Source organism: Candoia aspera, chromosome 1, assembly GCF_035149785.1.
Source record: "Candoia aspera isolate rCanAsp1 chromosome 1, rCanAsp1.hap2, whole genome shotgun sequence".
Taxonomy (NCBI): Eukaryota; Metazoa; Chordata; class Lepidosauria; order Squamata; family Boidae; genus Candoia; species Candoia aspera.
Genome location: NC_086153.1, coordinates 327,426,634 through 327,443,719, shown reverse-complemented (window position 1 = coordinate 327,443,719; position 17,086 = coordinate 327,426,634). Strand labels below are relative to the sequence as shown.

The following is a 17,086-nucleotide window of genomic DNA, read 5'->3' as shown; positions in this document are numbered from 1 at the left end:
CTTCAGACTCCACCAAAAGACCAGGAGTGATGGGACCAATCTCACCTCTGGGGGCAGCATGTTCCACAGGGCGGGAGCTACTGCGGAGAAGGCCTGCTTCCTGGACCCCGCCAGATGAAATTCTTTTACAGACGGGGTCCGTAGCATGCCCTCCCTACACGATCGGGTGGGATGGGTTGATGTAATGGGGAAGAGGCGGTCCCTCAGGTAACCTGGCCCCATGCCACGTAGGGCTTTAAAGGTGATAACCAACACCTTGAATTGGACCTGGAAGCAAACTGGTACCCAATGCAGCTCAAGCAGCAGTGGTGTTACATGTGCCCTTCTGAGGGCACCAAAAACAGCTCACACAGCTGCATTCTGGACCAGCTGAAGGTTCCGGATACTTTTCAAGGGTAGCCCCATGTAGACCGCATTGCAATAGTCTATCTGAGAGATAACAAGGGCATGAGTGACTGTTCGAAGGGCCTCCTGGTCCAGGAAGGGGTGTAACTGATGCACAGCACGTAGCTACACAAAGTCTCTCCTGGCCACGGCTGCCACCTGCTCTTTGAGCAGGAGCCGTGAGTCCAGGAGGACCCCCAAGTTACGCACCGGGTCTGTCTGGGGCAGTGCAACCCCATCCAGAACCAGAGATGTTAATGTCCCGGATACAGAAGAACCATTAACCCACAGCCACTTGGTCTTAACAGGGTTCAGTTGAAGCCTGTTGTTCCCCATTCAGGCCCCCACAGCCCCCAGACACTCGGAGAGGGTGGTCACGGCATCACTTACTTCACCCAGGATGGAGATATACAATTGAGTATCATCAGCATACTGATGATACCTCATCCCATGGTGACGGATGATCTCACCCAGCGGTTTCATGTAGATGTTAAAAAGGAGAGGGGAGAGTACTGATACCTGTGGCACCCCACAAAGAAGGGGCCACGGGCCCAATCTCTCCTCCCCTATCAACACCGACTGGGATCAGCCCTGGAGGAAGGAGGTGAACCAGCGTAAAACTACACCACCCACCCCCAACTTCCTGAGCCGCCCCAAAAGGATACCATGGTCAATGATATCGAAAGCCCTGAGAGATCAAGGAGAGCGAGGATGGATGCACTGCCTCCATCCTGCTCCCGCCAGAGATCATCCATAAGTGCGACCAATGCCGTTTCTATCCCTTAACCGGGCCTGAAACCTGACTGAAAGGGGTCTAGATAATCCGTTTCATCCAGAATCCTCTGAAGTTGTAATGCCACCACTTTCTCAACCACCTTCCCCAAAAAGGGAAGGTGGGAGACTGGATGAAAATTGTCCAGAACAGTAGGGTCCAGCGATGGCTTCTTGAGGAGGGGGTGTACCAACGCCTCTTTAAAGGCCACTGGAAACACCCTCTCTCCCAAGGATGTATTAACCATCACATGGACCCAACCACATGTCACCTCCTGGCCCACTTTTACTAGCCAGGAGGGGCATGGGTCTAGATGGCATGTGGTGGCATTTACGGTCCGTAGGATCCTGTCCACTTCCTCAGGTCCAACAGGATCAAACTGCTCCCAGATAACTGGGTAAGCCTGTTCCCCTGGTATCTCTCCAGACCACGCCTCACGCCTGGAGTCCAACTTGGAGCGGATCCAAGGGATTTTGTCCTGCAGATGCTCAGCAAATTCATTCACACGGCCCTGTAGGTGGGTCACTGAACCCACCTTCCTCAAAAGGGATCGAGTGATTTTAAACAGGGCCATCAGGTGGCATTCTGCAGACGCAATAAGAGCGGAGAAATATTGACATTTTGCCGCTTTTATCGCCACAAGGTAGGCCTTAATGGCGGCTTTTACCTGTGTTCGGTCGAATTCAGTCTTTGTCTTCCTCCAGCGGCGCTCTAGGCATCTCTCAATACGTCCCCAAAACAAACTGTCAGCTAGGCAGCCAATATAAATGTGTCACATACTGAGCAAAATCAAGGGCAACTGGCAACCTGCAGCTGACTGCCATGTCATGTGGTGCTGCAGGGTCAGGCAAGTACGTTATCCATGATTACTGCCTGACTTGGCTTAGCATATTGGAAATAAAAGTGTGTTTACTAAAGAATATTCCTGGTTTATCTATGATATTTAAAGGTGAAGATAATCAAGTTAAAAAATTACAACTGAACTTTTTTGCTTTCATAAATTTATTTAGTAAACAGTGCACATTCAAATGAAATACTGTAGCAAGAACAATGAAACATGACCACATTTAGCAAACAAAAGGGAAGAAATTATTGAGTGGTTTCCCACTCAGCTACCACCTTTGTAAAGAAAGATGGCAGAGAGAGAAAGAACATGAAACTCTGCTGGTAGAAGAATGCAAACATAAACACTATTGCCTGTCTGATAACATCCACAGAAAATCCCTTTATGCAGGCCAGAATCCTACTGAAAACTACAGTGCAGGAAGGCTTGGCATTGGGTCAGAGAGGTGAAAGCACAGCATAGCATGTAAGGCAAAGAAAGGACTTATTTCTCAGTTCTTTTATGAATGAAAAGGGATTTAAGGCATGTAGGAGAGTTCATATTCTTTCATACAATGGAAGGAGTTAACGAATGAACCTTCGTAGATGGGGTAGAAGAAAAAAAAGGAAATAGAAGGCTGCCTAGGTTTGCCATGTAACAAAAATCCTTACCCACTAGAATGCCCCAATCTTACACTCTGGTTGACATATATCCAGGAACCCTTCTATATCATTTCCTATTCCCTGCCCGAAGAGAAGAGAAGAGAAGAGCTAGCCAAGGGCTGAGGGCTAATTTCTCTCTCATAATTATTCATTTATCATGAATGGATAGATATATTATGAGAAGATAAATTCTTCTGTAACAATAGATGCTCACACTGGAAACATTTGTCTGGTTCTGGAGCTGTCCTTTCAAACGGGGGGTATTACATATGTATATAATGCTGCCCTATCTAACTTACGTACAAAGCTGTGGGTTTAACTATTATTTTTCCAAACAAAAGAAAAGCCTGAAAATAAGCAGCCAGGAAATTGTAAAGTGCTTTTGCTTAATCATTAAATAAGCCACTTGAATGGTTTTGTGGAACTGGATGTTAAGGTAGGTACTATTTTAGGAAAAGGCCTTCTCCATAGCTGAACTATAATAAGCTTATTGCAGCCTACAAATGTTGAAATTGGTCGTCCAATTTGTCTACGCTTGAGCAATTCAGTGAATGGCAAAATAACACAGAAGCGACTATGGTGAGTTTATTTAAATATATTATTCCCTGTATTTGCTACGACGACAGTGTCTACTGCACTAGTGAATTAATCTGCAATTAATCTGATCTTGACTAAAATAGCTATTTGTGCCTTAATTTGTTTTTAATACAGATGGTCTACATCATTAAAAATCAACCAACCAAATCTCCCTGCAGACTCATGCTAGACTCAAATAAATCAGCAGTGTCCTTATCTGAACTGCACAACAAGGACCACCCTCAAACTACCTGGAGATTACTAATAACACAAAAAGTGCTGTATTAACTGACTTCCTACTGGGTACATGCCATCACCCAAAAGGGCTGAAGAATATCAAATGTTGTCATGGTCTGGACTCCTTTTTTAAAACAAAAGGAAAAAATATCCTTAACTCTCATGTTCGGATCAGCCTACCAAAACAGCTTGAGTGGATGCTCTGCAAAACATGCCACGAACAAGGCAGATAACCAGGCAAACTCTTCTTAAGTCCTTCAGCTACAGAAACATTTTTTACCATTCTCCACTCCATGACCACTTTTCTCTCACTCACTGTTCAGAACTGTTCTTTCTATTCCCAGAATCTCACTACGTGAGTACCTTCTTAAACACCTATTAGGTATCAGTATATTTTTTCTAAATTCAAAGGCAGCTTGGAGAGAGACCTAGGACACAGAACAATTTAACCATGCACTTTCATGAATTGAAACTGAATAGCTGCTGATCCACAACAAGCAAGTGCTTCTATTGTCCCAAACTGTTGCTTTCTTCAGAGTCCAGATCTCTCAAATGAGTTTGACTGAAATGAATGAGTGTCCTAAGTGCACAATTCCATGCATAAAAAATAATCAATGTAAATGTTGCATTATGCTATTATTGCTGCATAACAGGTATCAACTAGCATATTAGAAATTGCTTGTTGCATCAGTTAAGTTGCTTCAAAACTCTGCTGAACTCTACAAATACCTAAACAAGACTTTTAGGATTTGATAACATGTTCAAGTGTTGGTAGAAAAGTGATGTTAAGTATTTTAAGAAGTGTGCTCTTCTGGTTTTAATTAGAACATTGATTAGCTTATGGAAGAAGAAGAGCCTTTGCAGCTTGGTTAGCTGCCATTCTTATTACAGAGCACTAGTCCATAATCTCCCCTTTTATGAAGACAGAAGTAAAAGGCTCAAAATACAAGGCAGCCACACATCTTATTATTGCATGTTTGTGAATACTACCAAAAGTCATGCTAAAGGGAGATGAGAAGAAATGTATTTTCAAAGGGGGAAAAGGCAGACAGGAGTAAATTTAAGTACAACTCCTTTGACAAAGCAGAAATATACACTGAAAAATGCCTGAAATAGAAACCTGCAGAAACAGTTTCCGTTATCTATGTGAAATAGTATTAAAATACAGGCTCATGCTTCAGTCTCAGAACCTAACAGTGAGTTTCAGGATGACCTATTGATGACTAGATTTCAATTTATTAGAGGAACTGTCCTGTTACAGAACAAACCAACCACTACCAAAAAAGTTCTGCTGAGTTGAAGGATACCTCAAAGCAACATTTGGAGGGACTGCTGCTGAAGAGTGCAGTGAGATAAATATCCACTACTAGGTGTTGCCTAATTCATTTTTTAAGGAAAAGAACTATCTATCAGGAAATAATAAATACTCCCTTCATTCTCTAATCTGTTCAGGTTTGATTTCTCCAAACATGCTCATCAAATAATAAATACTTCCTTCATTCTCTAATCTGTCCAGGTTTGATTTCTCCAAACACGCTCATCAAATAATAAATACTCCCTTCATTCTCTAATCTGTTCAGGTTTGATTTCTCCAAACATGCTCATTTCTCCTAACATTCTTCTTAGCACAAGAAAAGTTTGAACATTCTCAGAGGCAGCGAGAAGAAAAATAAGTAAAGAGTCCTTCATATTTTAGTCTGGCATCATTCATTACACATCCTGCAGATCACCAAATGAAGAAAATGTATTACTTTAATCAATATTTCACCTTAGTCCAATGCTGTACATATTTATTTGAAAATTAATCCCTCTTATTTTAGTGGGACTTGGTCTTACAATTTCTAGCAATCTCAACGATCTAATTGTTTAGCACCATGTCAAAGTCAGTACACACCCTGAAAATTTGGTTGTACATTCTTTGAAGTCAGATGTGGGCTACGTACCACAGATTTATGCACAGAAGTGGGAAGATATTTCTTTTTGGAACATTGACACATGTGCTGGGATATGCATTATTTCGGTAACCCAAGCAACATGGGTTTTCTCTCTTTATCAGATTGTAAGCTATAGATCTTCAGATAAAGGGTGAGAAGAGTTATGTTTTAGATGTACAGGCAGGTCCAAATAGTATAAGGATAAAAATAAAACTTTAAGTGCATTAAGCTGAAAATAGCTATCCATTCATATCCTCCAGCAAGTTTCCCCCCAAAAGGGAGGAGGTGTATTAAGTGCAGATAAACAGATTACAGTATCAGATATTTACAAAACCTGTGTAGTGGGTGGAGGGAAAAGGCAGCCCTTTAACTGTTCATAAAAAATTGTGAAGCAATCATGGTCTCTATGTAAAGATGGAGACAGACATCTAGTAAGATTGTGCAATACACTCAAATGATCCCAACCCTTGAGCAATAATACCTATGCCAGTCACAGGAAGATAAAGAAGATCAAAGCTCTGAGTCTGGGAGTTTCTATGCCTACTGCAGGCAACACAGTGCTTCTTGTATCAAGATAAATTATTTCAGATCAGTAACAGTATGCAATTTGTATCCCCATTGGAAACACAATTCCACATCCCCTCCTTCCATTTCTTTCCTATCAACAATATCCAATTCTTATTTGGGGTTCACCTGTTTGCATTATACTTAAGCTGTCTCTCCTTTCTCCCGTCTTGAAGAAATTCAGCTTCTGTTCTGTACAGGCTGGGTATCTTCAGTGCTTGTTGAGTCCTCAGATATATTCTTCTTCAAAGTGCAGTCAAGCCAAAATTGCATCGACAGTACATCATACCAGCAGTGTCCAGCCAGTTATCAGATATAGGGTCATATTTCTGTACAGTATTAAGATAAGATGACCCTGAGTGTCCACCAACTACATAAAGATTGGTATCAATTACAGCCGCACCAACTCCTATTGGGGAAGAAAAAAGAAAACATATTTGTATATTGAATGTTACAATGTCAAGTCCTTTTCACAGAGAAGAGATACAAACTGAAAAAAAACAACAACCACAATTTAAATAAGTGTTAAAGTGCTTGCAGTTGCTGTGAGGAAAATAGGAGGTAGGAGTATTACGTATGTTATACACCACCTTCAGTTATGTATAAAAAAGGCAGGATAAAAACCTAATAATATAATGATAATGAATGCCATAATGTGGAGGGTGGAAAATGTCTGAAGGTCAGATTTCTTCTTGAAGGAAGGGAGGAACATTATTACATTCTTGCTTCAACTCATCTCTTCACCGCCCTCCCCTATCATGCAGCCTAGCAAAAGGCAATCACACAGGAAACTCAGAACTAGAAATGGCCAAATATAATTCTACCAAGGAACTACCAAGGAGAAAACAACACCCCCACGAACAGTGACAGGACAAGCTACTGTATAAAAACAAAGAGCAAACCCCACTCTCTTCTAGCACTGAAGATGTTACCTAGTCAGGTAACGAAATATCTGCAAGAAGAAAACCAAGCTCAGAGAACACCAAGGACTCCGCAGTTCAATCCCAAACTACAAATCTTCTCTTCTATTTGTATTATTCTAACATCATGAATGGAACGGGCAGAAAATGCTTTCTGGAACAAATTCTAGACCTCCAGGTTTGTTTGTTTGTTTTTTATTTATCTATCTATCTATCAAATTTATCACCGCCCATCTCCCCCACAAGGAGGGACTCTTTTAGTCTCCCCACAAGGAGGTTATGCTTTTAGTCTCATAAAGAGCTTTAACAGAAGAAAAAAGCAACAGTTTATCCTTGAGAACAAGAGTTGAAATAGCCACATTCTCTAGGGCCCAATTAAAGGGAGGTCATGAAGGCCAAGTTGGGTCCATTCAGTTCAGGAGGAAAAAACAAACAAACAGGCCTTTCATAGTTCACTGTTGTTATGAGGCATATTTTAATGTAATTCTTTATAACACAAGTGAGAAAACTTTAAAGGCCACAAACAAAAGAAACTGTTTGTAGAATCAAGTCCCAAATCAGTACTCCAAAAAAAAAAAAATCATGCTCAACTTAAGCTATCAGAAAATGAAAAACTGACCCTCCTGTGTTGGTAAAAGGTACCCTCCCCCATGCACATGTGAGCTACATTCACTACCAAACCTCTGAGTGGCCACCCCCCCCCCCATATATATGAACTGCTGAAAGTGCCCTTGTAAGAAAACATTCACAGCAAGCTGAAGTGACCCCAAGTGACAACAGGGAGAAAAATCAGGATCTGTGGCCCAGTAAACCAAATTTCTTCTATTCACTGACCATATCTCAATGATAATATGGCTAGCGTGCTGACCTAAGGTTCACTACAATTTCAATACTGAAAGCAAAAGCTGCTGAAAGATCTAGAAGAATTAAAAGGGGCATGCTCCCCACCTGCTCATAATTTCTAGGATCACTCACTCACCAAAGCCTCTAAATCTAAAATAGACATGGAGCTGTATCTTCCATGCTGAAGTCCTTATTCCTATGAAACTAGTCTTAACTAACTTATTTTATGTTTAAAAAAAAAAAAAACTCTCCAAAACCCTAAATGGGCCAAAGTTTTGATGCCCACCATCTTTATTAATATAATCCCCATGTCTCTTTCACCTTCGGAGGAAAAAAAAAAGAAAAAGAAATGCAGTCATTGGTTGTAAATAGTTTGCCTACTTGTGTCCTAAATTACTGATGATATTAATGCTATTCAAGGAAATCTCTCTTCCTTTTTCCAAGATTCTTTGGTCTACCACAGCAAGGATAAGTTTCTTTTAGGAAAAGACAGTTGAATAGCCCTTTAGGATATTCTTACCTGATATCCTATTTGCATAGAAATGGCATGGTAAGGGAGAACTTAGTGATGGTGAATTTGTTCAAGGTAAGACTTAATTACTCTCAAAGTCACATGAAAAAAAGAACAGCAAAATTTAGCTGAACAGGAGCAGCTACTGAAAAGCTTATTACCTGTTCTGGGTTCCTTCATTGGACAACAAAGAGTCCACTGGTTTTGGTGTGGATCATACCGCTCAACGCTGGACAAGTGAGAAACACCATTATGCCCACCAACTACAAAAATGAAGCCTAGCATAACCCCAACACCAAAGTTTATTCTCTTGTCTGCCATTGGTGCAACTGTTTCCCAGGAGTCCTTGTTGGGATCATAACGTTCCATACTGCAGATGAAAACAAACAACAGTATTTAATGAGTTTTCACTGATTACTCCAAGACACTACTGTAACTGCATTCATGAGGGATAACCAGCATGCTGTGATTCCCACATGAATGCAGCTTCAATGGCCTCTTGAGATATTCCATAATACAACAGTTATAGTCAAGATATTTTGATAGCACATAAAAACTCTACAGTCAAGGTGGAAATCATAGATCAAAAGGGGATAAATGATTGAATATGGCTTAAGGCACAAAAAGAAGCAACTAATTTTTAAATCAATGGATGTAAGACAATTATGCAACTGAGGGGTAAAGGGAATATTGCATCTAGCCACAATATCATATAACCCCCCCACCCTCATTTAATGGGATTGGGTTGTGAGTCTTTTTGATGATTAAAATACTGCAAACATTTCCACATACTGTATAGAAAACGAAGTGTGAAACAGAAATAACGAACAATGTAAACAGGTAGCAAAGATAGGACAGTAAGGTAAAGAGACTCAAATATTTGCCAGCAGCAGTGTAAGGCCATGAAAATTTTGCACCTGCCCTGTTTGATTTAGCTCAAGCAAACAGGTCTGCCTAGTTTTGCTCTGTATTCATCACCACTGGCCAGTTGGTCATGGATAGGATTCTATAAATCCATTCCCTAGATTACCAGAAAGAATCACCTCTGCATTCACATCCACCACAAACTTCTTTTGTCCTCCCCTCCTGCAAATTTTCAGTGAACTGCAAAACTCCAAGGAAAAGAACAGTGCATTTCTCTGCATGCCTCTTCACTGGGCTTCTACAAAAGTCCAGAAGGAATGAAAATAAACTACCCTTTTTCCTTTCCAAGTGATCTTCACATACCTTGAAGAAAAGAGGAATAGGCCAGGAGTAGCAAGAAATAGTAACAGGCATTTAAGCCAAGATCTATAACCTCTGGGCTAAAAATCCATATAGGACTGGTCCTAGAAAATCAGATGATTTATCAAGAAAGTAGTACAAATATGAGTTATTACTTTAGCTCTTAGTACTCTCTTGGTCTCAAAAATAGTTCAGCTAGCTAATGTTATACCTGAACAAAAGAAAATAAGCAGCCTCCAGTCTGTTTATACTGCTGGCAAACACCACCCCCTGCCAAAAAAAACCCCTTTGCGTTTGGGAAACACAAACCTTTCTTCTTCCAAACAGGCCATAAATCAGGACAATGCTCGAGGTTCTACATTTCCTTCAAGAACTTCCAAGATTTCTTTGTACTAACCACATACAAATCACATGCTAATTTAAGTTCTGCTAGATGACTGTGAAGCTATTTTTCCACCAATCAGGAAAAGAGATGAACATCTGCCTGCAGCAGTGTTGTTCCATGTTTGTGATGTTCTTTATATAGCCAAGTTTTGATTAAGTTTTAGAACAATTTTAACTCCAGGATAATACTTCTGATTTAAGTTTTTTTTTTCAATGAAGATTGCCTACTGAAAGTCTGCAGAATGGATTGGGCTAGAGTTAAATGACATAAAAACCATAGTTGATAACTTGGACTCTAATTTTATATGGGTCTAACCTGGGGAATTCTCACTCCAATTTAAACCAACACAGATATAGGAAAAAAATTCCTAGACTGTGTTCACATTATACTCTTATCCATGGTTAATTTAACCATTGTTTCCCTTATACTTCAGAAAATTGGGTTAACACAGCACACTGAACAGTGACCTAGCCACGAGTGCATTTACACAACATGCTAGCATAAAATGTGGCTACTTCACATTTCAGTGTATCTCAGAAACATAACCACCATCTGCTGAAACTATGTTGCCCTACAAAGCTTGACTATTAGATAACTATTCTTGCGTCATCAAACAGGAGCTCTCATAAAGTGAGAATTTAGGTAGAATCAAAGCTTGGCATGCACATGACCAATAAATGGTTCAAGCACATTTCTAAGCCTCTTTCTAGCTACAAGATGATTTAAATCCTAACTAAACATACAATTTCTTCCTCCCAAGTTTTGAAGAAAAACACAATTACAATTTTAACAAACAATCACAGGGAATTCCTTGGACAAATCACCTAAAGCATGAATTAACAAGGCACACTGGGAATAATTAATAATATGGTAGACAGTCCTGCATATAATATCATTTATAGAGTTATGTTTATAACTCTATATAATATCATTTATAGAGTTATATATATATTTGTGTGTATGTATATATATATTCCCCCACCACCAAGTTTAAATATACACTTGCCTGTTCATATGAGCTGGACCATAGCCCCCAATGGCATAAATCATTCCATCTAAAATGGCTGCAGCAAAGCAACTCCTGGTTTTGTTCATTGGTGCAACAGGCTGCCACTCCTTCACCTTTGGAATATACTTCTCCACTGACTGCAGGTAGGACTGCCCATCATAACCCCCCAAAGCATAGATTTCTCGTGACAGAACTGCTACTCCCAGAGTACTTCGGCTCTCATTCATACTCTCCACAGATGTCCAAGTGTTTGTATCAGGGTCCCAGCATTCCACAGAGCTTTCATGCTTCCGATAATTGATGCCTTGACACATATGGGTTGCAATTCCTCCTATTACATAGATCTTCTGATCAAGGGCACAGACTCCAAATTCATAGCGAGGAACACTCAGAGGTGCCAAGCCTATCCAGGAGTCATTCTTAGGAAAATACATTTCAACACTGGAGGAGGGAAAAAAAAAGTCATGAGGCAAAATGGAATGCCAACATATCAAAAGCCACTACCCAAAATGGAATGTAAATACTTTTAACCTATATCTCCTCATTCAAGAGGTGCTGTTAAAAAAAAGAAATTGCTGGTTAGAGCTGCTTGATATAGAGCCATCTTCTAAATAGACCGAGGGAGCACTCCTACACACAAAAACATTGGGACTGAATTCATGTTTTGATTTGGGCTTAATGCCTTGTGCAAACCAAGTCATTATGGCTTGTAAATAATAGTTGATGGCTTAACAGTTATGTGTGATCTCTGTGGTAAATTCATCAAACTAATCATATACAAACCACTGCTCAGTGTGAGGTATGAATCCAGACCCTAAATTGTAAGAATTGGAAAGAAAATCAGGATAAGAAATCTTAAACTAATTTTAATTGCAACATTAATATGAAACTAAAATAAGAATGCAATCATTATTTCCTCTGAGAATATATGGGGGATTCCTTCACAAAATCTTCCTTGCAGCAGGACACTTTATATCACTCAAAGTCTACCAAAGCAGAGCTTTATTGTTTGAAAAACAGCTCACCTCTTTAATGAAAATATTGCTCACCTGAACTTAGATTCTGTTTAATGGGCAAAGTTTGGAGAGTGAAAACATCCTAGCTGGTTTCTCATCTATCCTTCATAGTCTTTCAATTACTGCTGCTGCAACAGTAGGTTAAATTCAATATATAAGCAATTCATACAAAAAAAAATCTATTCTGTAAGATCTCCTAAACCTTTAGAATGGTCTGAGGGCAAGCATTCCCAGGAAGAAAGGGTATTTACCAAGTAGCAGTACTCATTCCACAGTGATATTACTATAAAAGTGACTACTACTCAATATTTGGAGAGAATGTAGTCAAGTAAAATATAGCCCTTAAAAGGTGAGGTAGGGGGAGAAGAGCCTCCGGTAGGTTGTCATCTTTCCAAATATGAGCTCAGTCATAAATTTTACAGTTAGCAATTTAAGGAAATGAGACTGATCACAGGCTATCCAACCTCGCCATATTTCTGTTGTTATAGTAAGAGCTCTGATATTTGACAAACAAAAATAATAAGGCCATTCGTACTTCTAACAGAATGGAATTTAGATTTGCAGCTCAGTTTTGATCTCATTTGTACCATCATTTTATGCTTAATTGTGAAAAAAACCCTGCGAAATCTCTCTGCTTTTTAAATAAACAGGATAAATTATTAGATTCATATGATTACGATATAAATATATTCCTGGACTAAAAGAATGCTAATGATTCTTATAGGGCTGTGACAGTAAGAACAACAAAATGAAGAACTTTGCAACTTATAACACCCTGGTCAATAATCTGATTTTCTGAGGCTTTTCCATCCCAGACTATTCCCCTTCTTGTACTATAGCACAACAAGCAACTGAAGGTTGTCAAAAACTCTTATCATCCAATTTTCCGCAGGGGTGGGCTCCACTGCTAGCTACCTTGACTTGTGAACAGAAGAGATTAGCAAGACAAACCTGCTCAAACCCAGTTTTTTTTTAGTTGTTGTTGTTGTGGTTCTTGTGGCTGTTATTTCTCACCTTTCCAAACAAGCAAAGAGTCCAGCTTTTCCTCCCACCGCACAGAGCACTTTAGGAGGGCAGCGAGGACGTGTAGTTAGTACAGTCTGATATGAAAGCCTGTGTTCAGGCATGAAATGGTACTTCAGGGCTTCATTCAACAGGTGTTTACAGGTGTGGTCATCACGAATGAGATGATTGGCTTCATAAAGCCTTGTGAGAAATTTGACACTCAACAGAGGCAACCGTACACAATGAAGCAGCTGTGCCAGAAATTTCTGACGCTTCTGCACATCATATTTGATCCAAGATTCCAGTGCATAAAAAACCATTTCCTCCGTAACTACATTCAAGCAGTCATTGGAAACAATTTCATCCAGCTCAGAATGGGTAAGTTCAAAGAACTCTTCTGTTTGACAAACATCTTCAAAGTTCTGACAAATATATTTATTGGCAGCTGCGTAAAGATCATGGCAGCCATATGTCTCTGCGAAACGGGAAATCCCAATGCAGTTGCCAGGATCCAGCTGGCTTTCCAAAAAGGTACAACATTCTTTCAGCACAAGCTTGATTTGCAAGAGATTGGCAGCAGGCAGAAGCGATTCCACAGTGTCCTGTGATATGAATACAGTCCCTGTATAGGCATATTCCACTATGGCCTGCAGAGCCGCTTCCGCAATGCACTGGAATTCCACCTCTGAGTTCTCTTTCTCAGAGAGATTGCCACTGAACATGGCTTTGAAATATGGGCTGATGCTAGCAAGCACAACTTTATGGGCATGGATCTTGGCTTCTCCAACACGAAGGATGACATCGCAGAGTTCATGGTGCTGACGGAGTAGGTTCAGGCCTTGCAAGAGTTGCTCTGAGTGCAAGGGAATTAAATTAGCAATCATATAGGTTGGAGATGACTGGTCCATCTGTTAAAAAAAAACTAAACTTAAAACAAAACACACTTCCATAAATTTTCAACTAAAATACTTTTGATAGATACGTATAAAGCAATTCAAGGATTCATGCCCCCAGCACAATGCAATGTATTCTACATAGGGCAGCTTTGAAGACCTCTCAGAAACTGTGGCTGGTCCAAAATGGAGCGGTCTGCTTGTTGAACGGCATTAGCCGCTACAGTCATGTTACACCTCTTTTGTGGACCCTACGTTGGTTACCAATAGATTTCCAGTTTGACTTATATGGCTTGGCACCTATGTACTTCCAAGACTACCTACTCCAACCAGATTCAGCTCATCCAAGGAAGCTGTCTTGCGGAAGCTACACATGATATCCCATTTCTATGAAGTGAATGGTGTCAGAGCCACAAAGTGCTGCTTTTCCGACATAGTACCAACATTATGGAACAGCCTCTCTCTAGATTATGAATGTCTTCAGATTATGCTCTTTGCATTTTGTTTCGAACCATTCCTATTTTTTAAAGAATCACTGAGCTTTTTTATCCTTTTCAATTCGTATCAGTATCTCTGCCTGTCTTTTTGGACAGAAATACTGAAAATGTATTAAAAAGAGATTTTCATATTTCTCCTTAAAACTGCAAATATGCGTATACATTCCCAAATTATATTTTTTTCTTAGTGTGTGTGTGTTTGTGTGTGAGGTTATTTATCATGCTGCTTTTTAGTTTCAATGATTTACTGATGCTGTGTCTGAATAACAATTGATAAGAAACATGAGTTGGACTTAAATAAAAAATCTGAGACCGAAACATTACTATCATGAAGCAGAAAATAACAAGCCTGCCCAAAGATGCAATAAGATGGTAACTGTAGGATGGGTATATATTCTCTATCTTATACTGCTCAGCTTATGTGCTTCATGTGGCTGGTCAGTGCTTTGAATAAGATTCTAAAGAGCTGCTTCAGAGGGTACAGAAAAGCAAACACGTAGTCAGGGACTCACTGAAGTACTGTTTCTGTTATGGGGATGACAAGGGCCACAACTTTTCAGTGTCAAATCTTAAAACTTTACACAAACTCTAAGTGCTTTGCTTTGGGGTCCATGAACCTTTATGGCTATGGCATGCTCACTCATTTCTGGCACTGATTACTTTGAAAAGCCTTATTACAAGAACTGGTAAAAAGTGAACTCTCTAGAACCACCACAGGTCCCTACATTATACAAAAAAAAAAAAAAAAAAGTTAAAATCCACCCCTACATTTGAAAACCAGCAATTTACAGCCTGTACATTTTATCATGATACCCTCAGTCCAAGGCAAATTTTATTTATTTATTTTATTAACCCAATTTATATAGCTGCTCATCTCACTAGAGGTGACTCTGGGAGGCTTGAAACAATCTGATAAAAACAATTAATATAACAGCAGATAAAAATATAAAAACCTATCATAAATATCATAAAAAACCAAAGATGTTTTTGATCCTACCAAACGAGGTACGATAAAAATGGCCCCCTCAACAATGAAGCCACCTAAGCAAGTCTCCAGTTCCCTGGGAGCCCCAGGCCTGATCACATAACCAGATCCTGAGGGCCTTTCAGAATATCAAAAGGGATGGAGCAGTTCTAATCTCAGGGGGAAGGATGTTCCATAAGGTGGATGCCACAGCAGAGAAGGCACGTCCCCTGGGACCCACCAAATTTAAGTCCCTAGCCAATGGTGTCCGCAATATACATACATACATAAACCAACCAACAAACAAACATGCCTTCTATGCAAGATCTGATGAGGCAGGCTGATGTAACCAGGGAGAGGCGGTCCCTCAGATTACCCATCCCCATGCCATGAAGGGCTTTAAAGGTCAGAACCAGCACCTTGAATTGGACCCAGAAGCAGACTGGCAACCAATGCAGCCCACAGAGCAGAAATGTAACATGTGCTGTTCTCAGAACACATATAACTGCCCACGCTGCTGCATCTGTACCAGCTAAAGCTTCTGGATACTCTTCAAGGGCAGCCCCATGTAGAGTGCATTGCAGTAGTTCAATAGGGCATGAGTGACTGTAAGCAGAGCCTGCGGATCAAGGAATGGGTGCAACTGGTGCACAAGACAAAGCTGTGCAGAGGCCCTCCTAGGCACGACTGCCACCTGCTCATCGAGCAGGAGTCGTGAGTCAAGAGGACCCCCAGACTGCGCACTGGGTTTGTCTGGGGTAGTGCAACCCCATCCAGCACCAAAGATGACATAGCCCTGGAACCAGTAGGCCCCAACAACCACAGCCACTTAGCTTTAACACCATTATTCTAGTCTCAAGACAAACATACCAGATAGAGGTGACTACAGAAATTGCTACAAATTCCCTTGAGAACCAAGCCAATCATTTCCCATTCTTGCATTCAGGTCTAGCAACACCAACTGCTGGCTAACTTCCCAATACTATGGTTAGCAATGACTGAAACACTACAACTCTAGGTTTTAGGCTAGGGAAAAAATAGAAAGGAGGTAAAAGCAGGATGGAGAAACTTGGTCATGAGGAGCTATTCCAATGTCTCACTGTTTTAATTATATTAATAAAGAAAAAGGGTCAAAAGAGAGTCATGCATCTTAGCTGAGGCAGAACAATTTTCCTCAACATGACCCACAACTGCTATCATCTCCAACCTCCATGTTGGGTAGACATGAAAATAGTTTGGTAAAAGTTAATGCAGAGACAGAGGAAGAGTGAAGTGCCAGCGAAGAGGAAAAACGAAGGGGATTTTTATTCTCGGAGGTATAACACGGGGGATGGGGGCGAGGATGGAGAGATGACAAAGTTATCTTAACCTGCCTGAGGAAGAGCCCAAATGTTTTAACAAATGCCCATCTCACACCCATTTGCGAAGTAGGCGAGGAACGGAGAGAAACAAGGCCCTCCTCAACCAAAGTCATCCCTTCCAACCTTCCTATCATATTATGCTGATTTCTTATCGAAATCATTAGACCCCCAGCCAGGCTCTTTCCAGTCCAATGTCCCCCCATTTCGGTCACTCCCTCACAGTAAACCTTGCGGGGGGCACTCACCGGACTTTCGTGACTGCAGCCCAGTCCGGGCGGGGGCCTCAGCGGGCTCCTCTCAGGCACAACAACACAGCCAGACACAGCGGAAGAGGAGGAGAGAAAGAGGCGACGGCTGTGGTGCGTCACTTCCGCTAACGACCCACAGACTCCTCCTCCAAAGTTTCGCTGCCCGGCAGCCTTTTCGCCATGCATGGGGTGGCTGCATTACTACCAGATAGAAGTTCACATTTTAAACAGAACAAAACAACCGTGGGTGTAGATAAT

The 17,086-nt window shown here is 40.7% G+C and overlaps 1 protein-coding gene across 1 annotated transcript; it reads right to left on the bottom strand.

The window, feature by feature from the left end:
* Window positions 1–2,140: 2,140 nt before the first annotated feature.
* On the bottom strand, window positions 2,141–16,946 carry KLHL28 (kelch like family member 28). Its single transcript, XM_063290595.1, has 5 exons — window positions 16,826–16,946; window positions 12,875–13,773; window positions 10,842–11,285; window positions 8,388–8,596; window positions 2,141–6,361 (listed from the first exon to the last, which is right to left on the bottom strand). The coding sequence occupies exons 2-5, from the start codon at window positions 13,771–13,773 to the stop codon at window positions 6,198–6,200; spliced, it is 1,716 nt and encodes a 571-aa protein (XP_063146665.1). The 5' UTR covers window positions 16,826–16,946; the 3' UTR covers window positions 2,141–6,197.
* Window positions 16,947–17,086: the final 140 nt, after the last annotated feature.

Excerpts from the sequence above, each read along its gene's own strand:
- KLHL28 (XM_063290595.1), bottom strand. The coding sequence starts at position 13,773 with ATGGACCAGTCATCTCCAACCTATATGATTGCTAATTTAATTCCCTTG. Across the intron at positions 11,286-12,874 it reads CTCTTTGCTTGTTTGGAAAG|TGTTGAAATGTATTTTCCTA; the intron begins GTGAGAAATAAC and ends TCCCTCCTCCAG. Across the intron at positions 8,597-10,841 it reads GGTCCAGCTCATATGAACAG|TATGGAACGTTATGATCCCA; the intron begins GCAAGTGTATAT and ends TTTCATCTGCAG.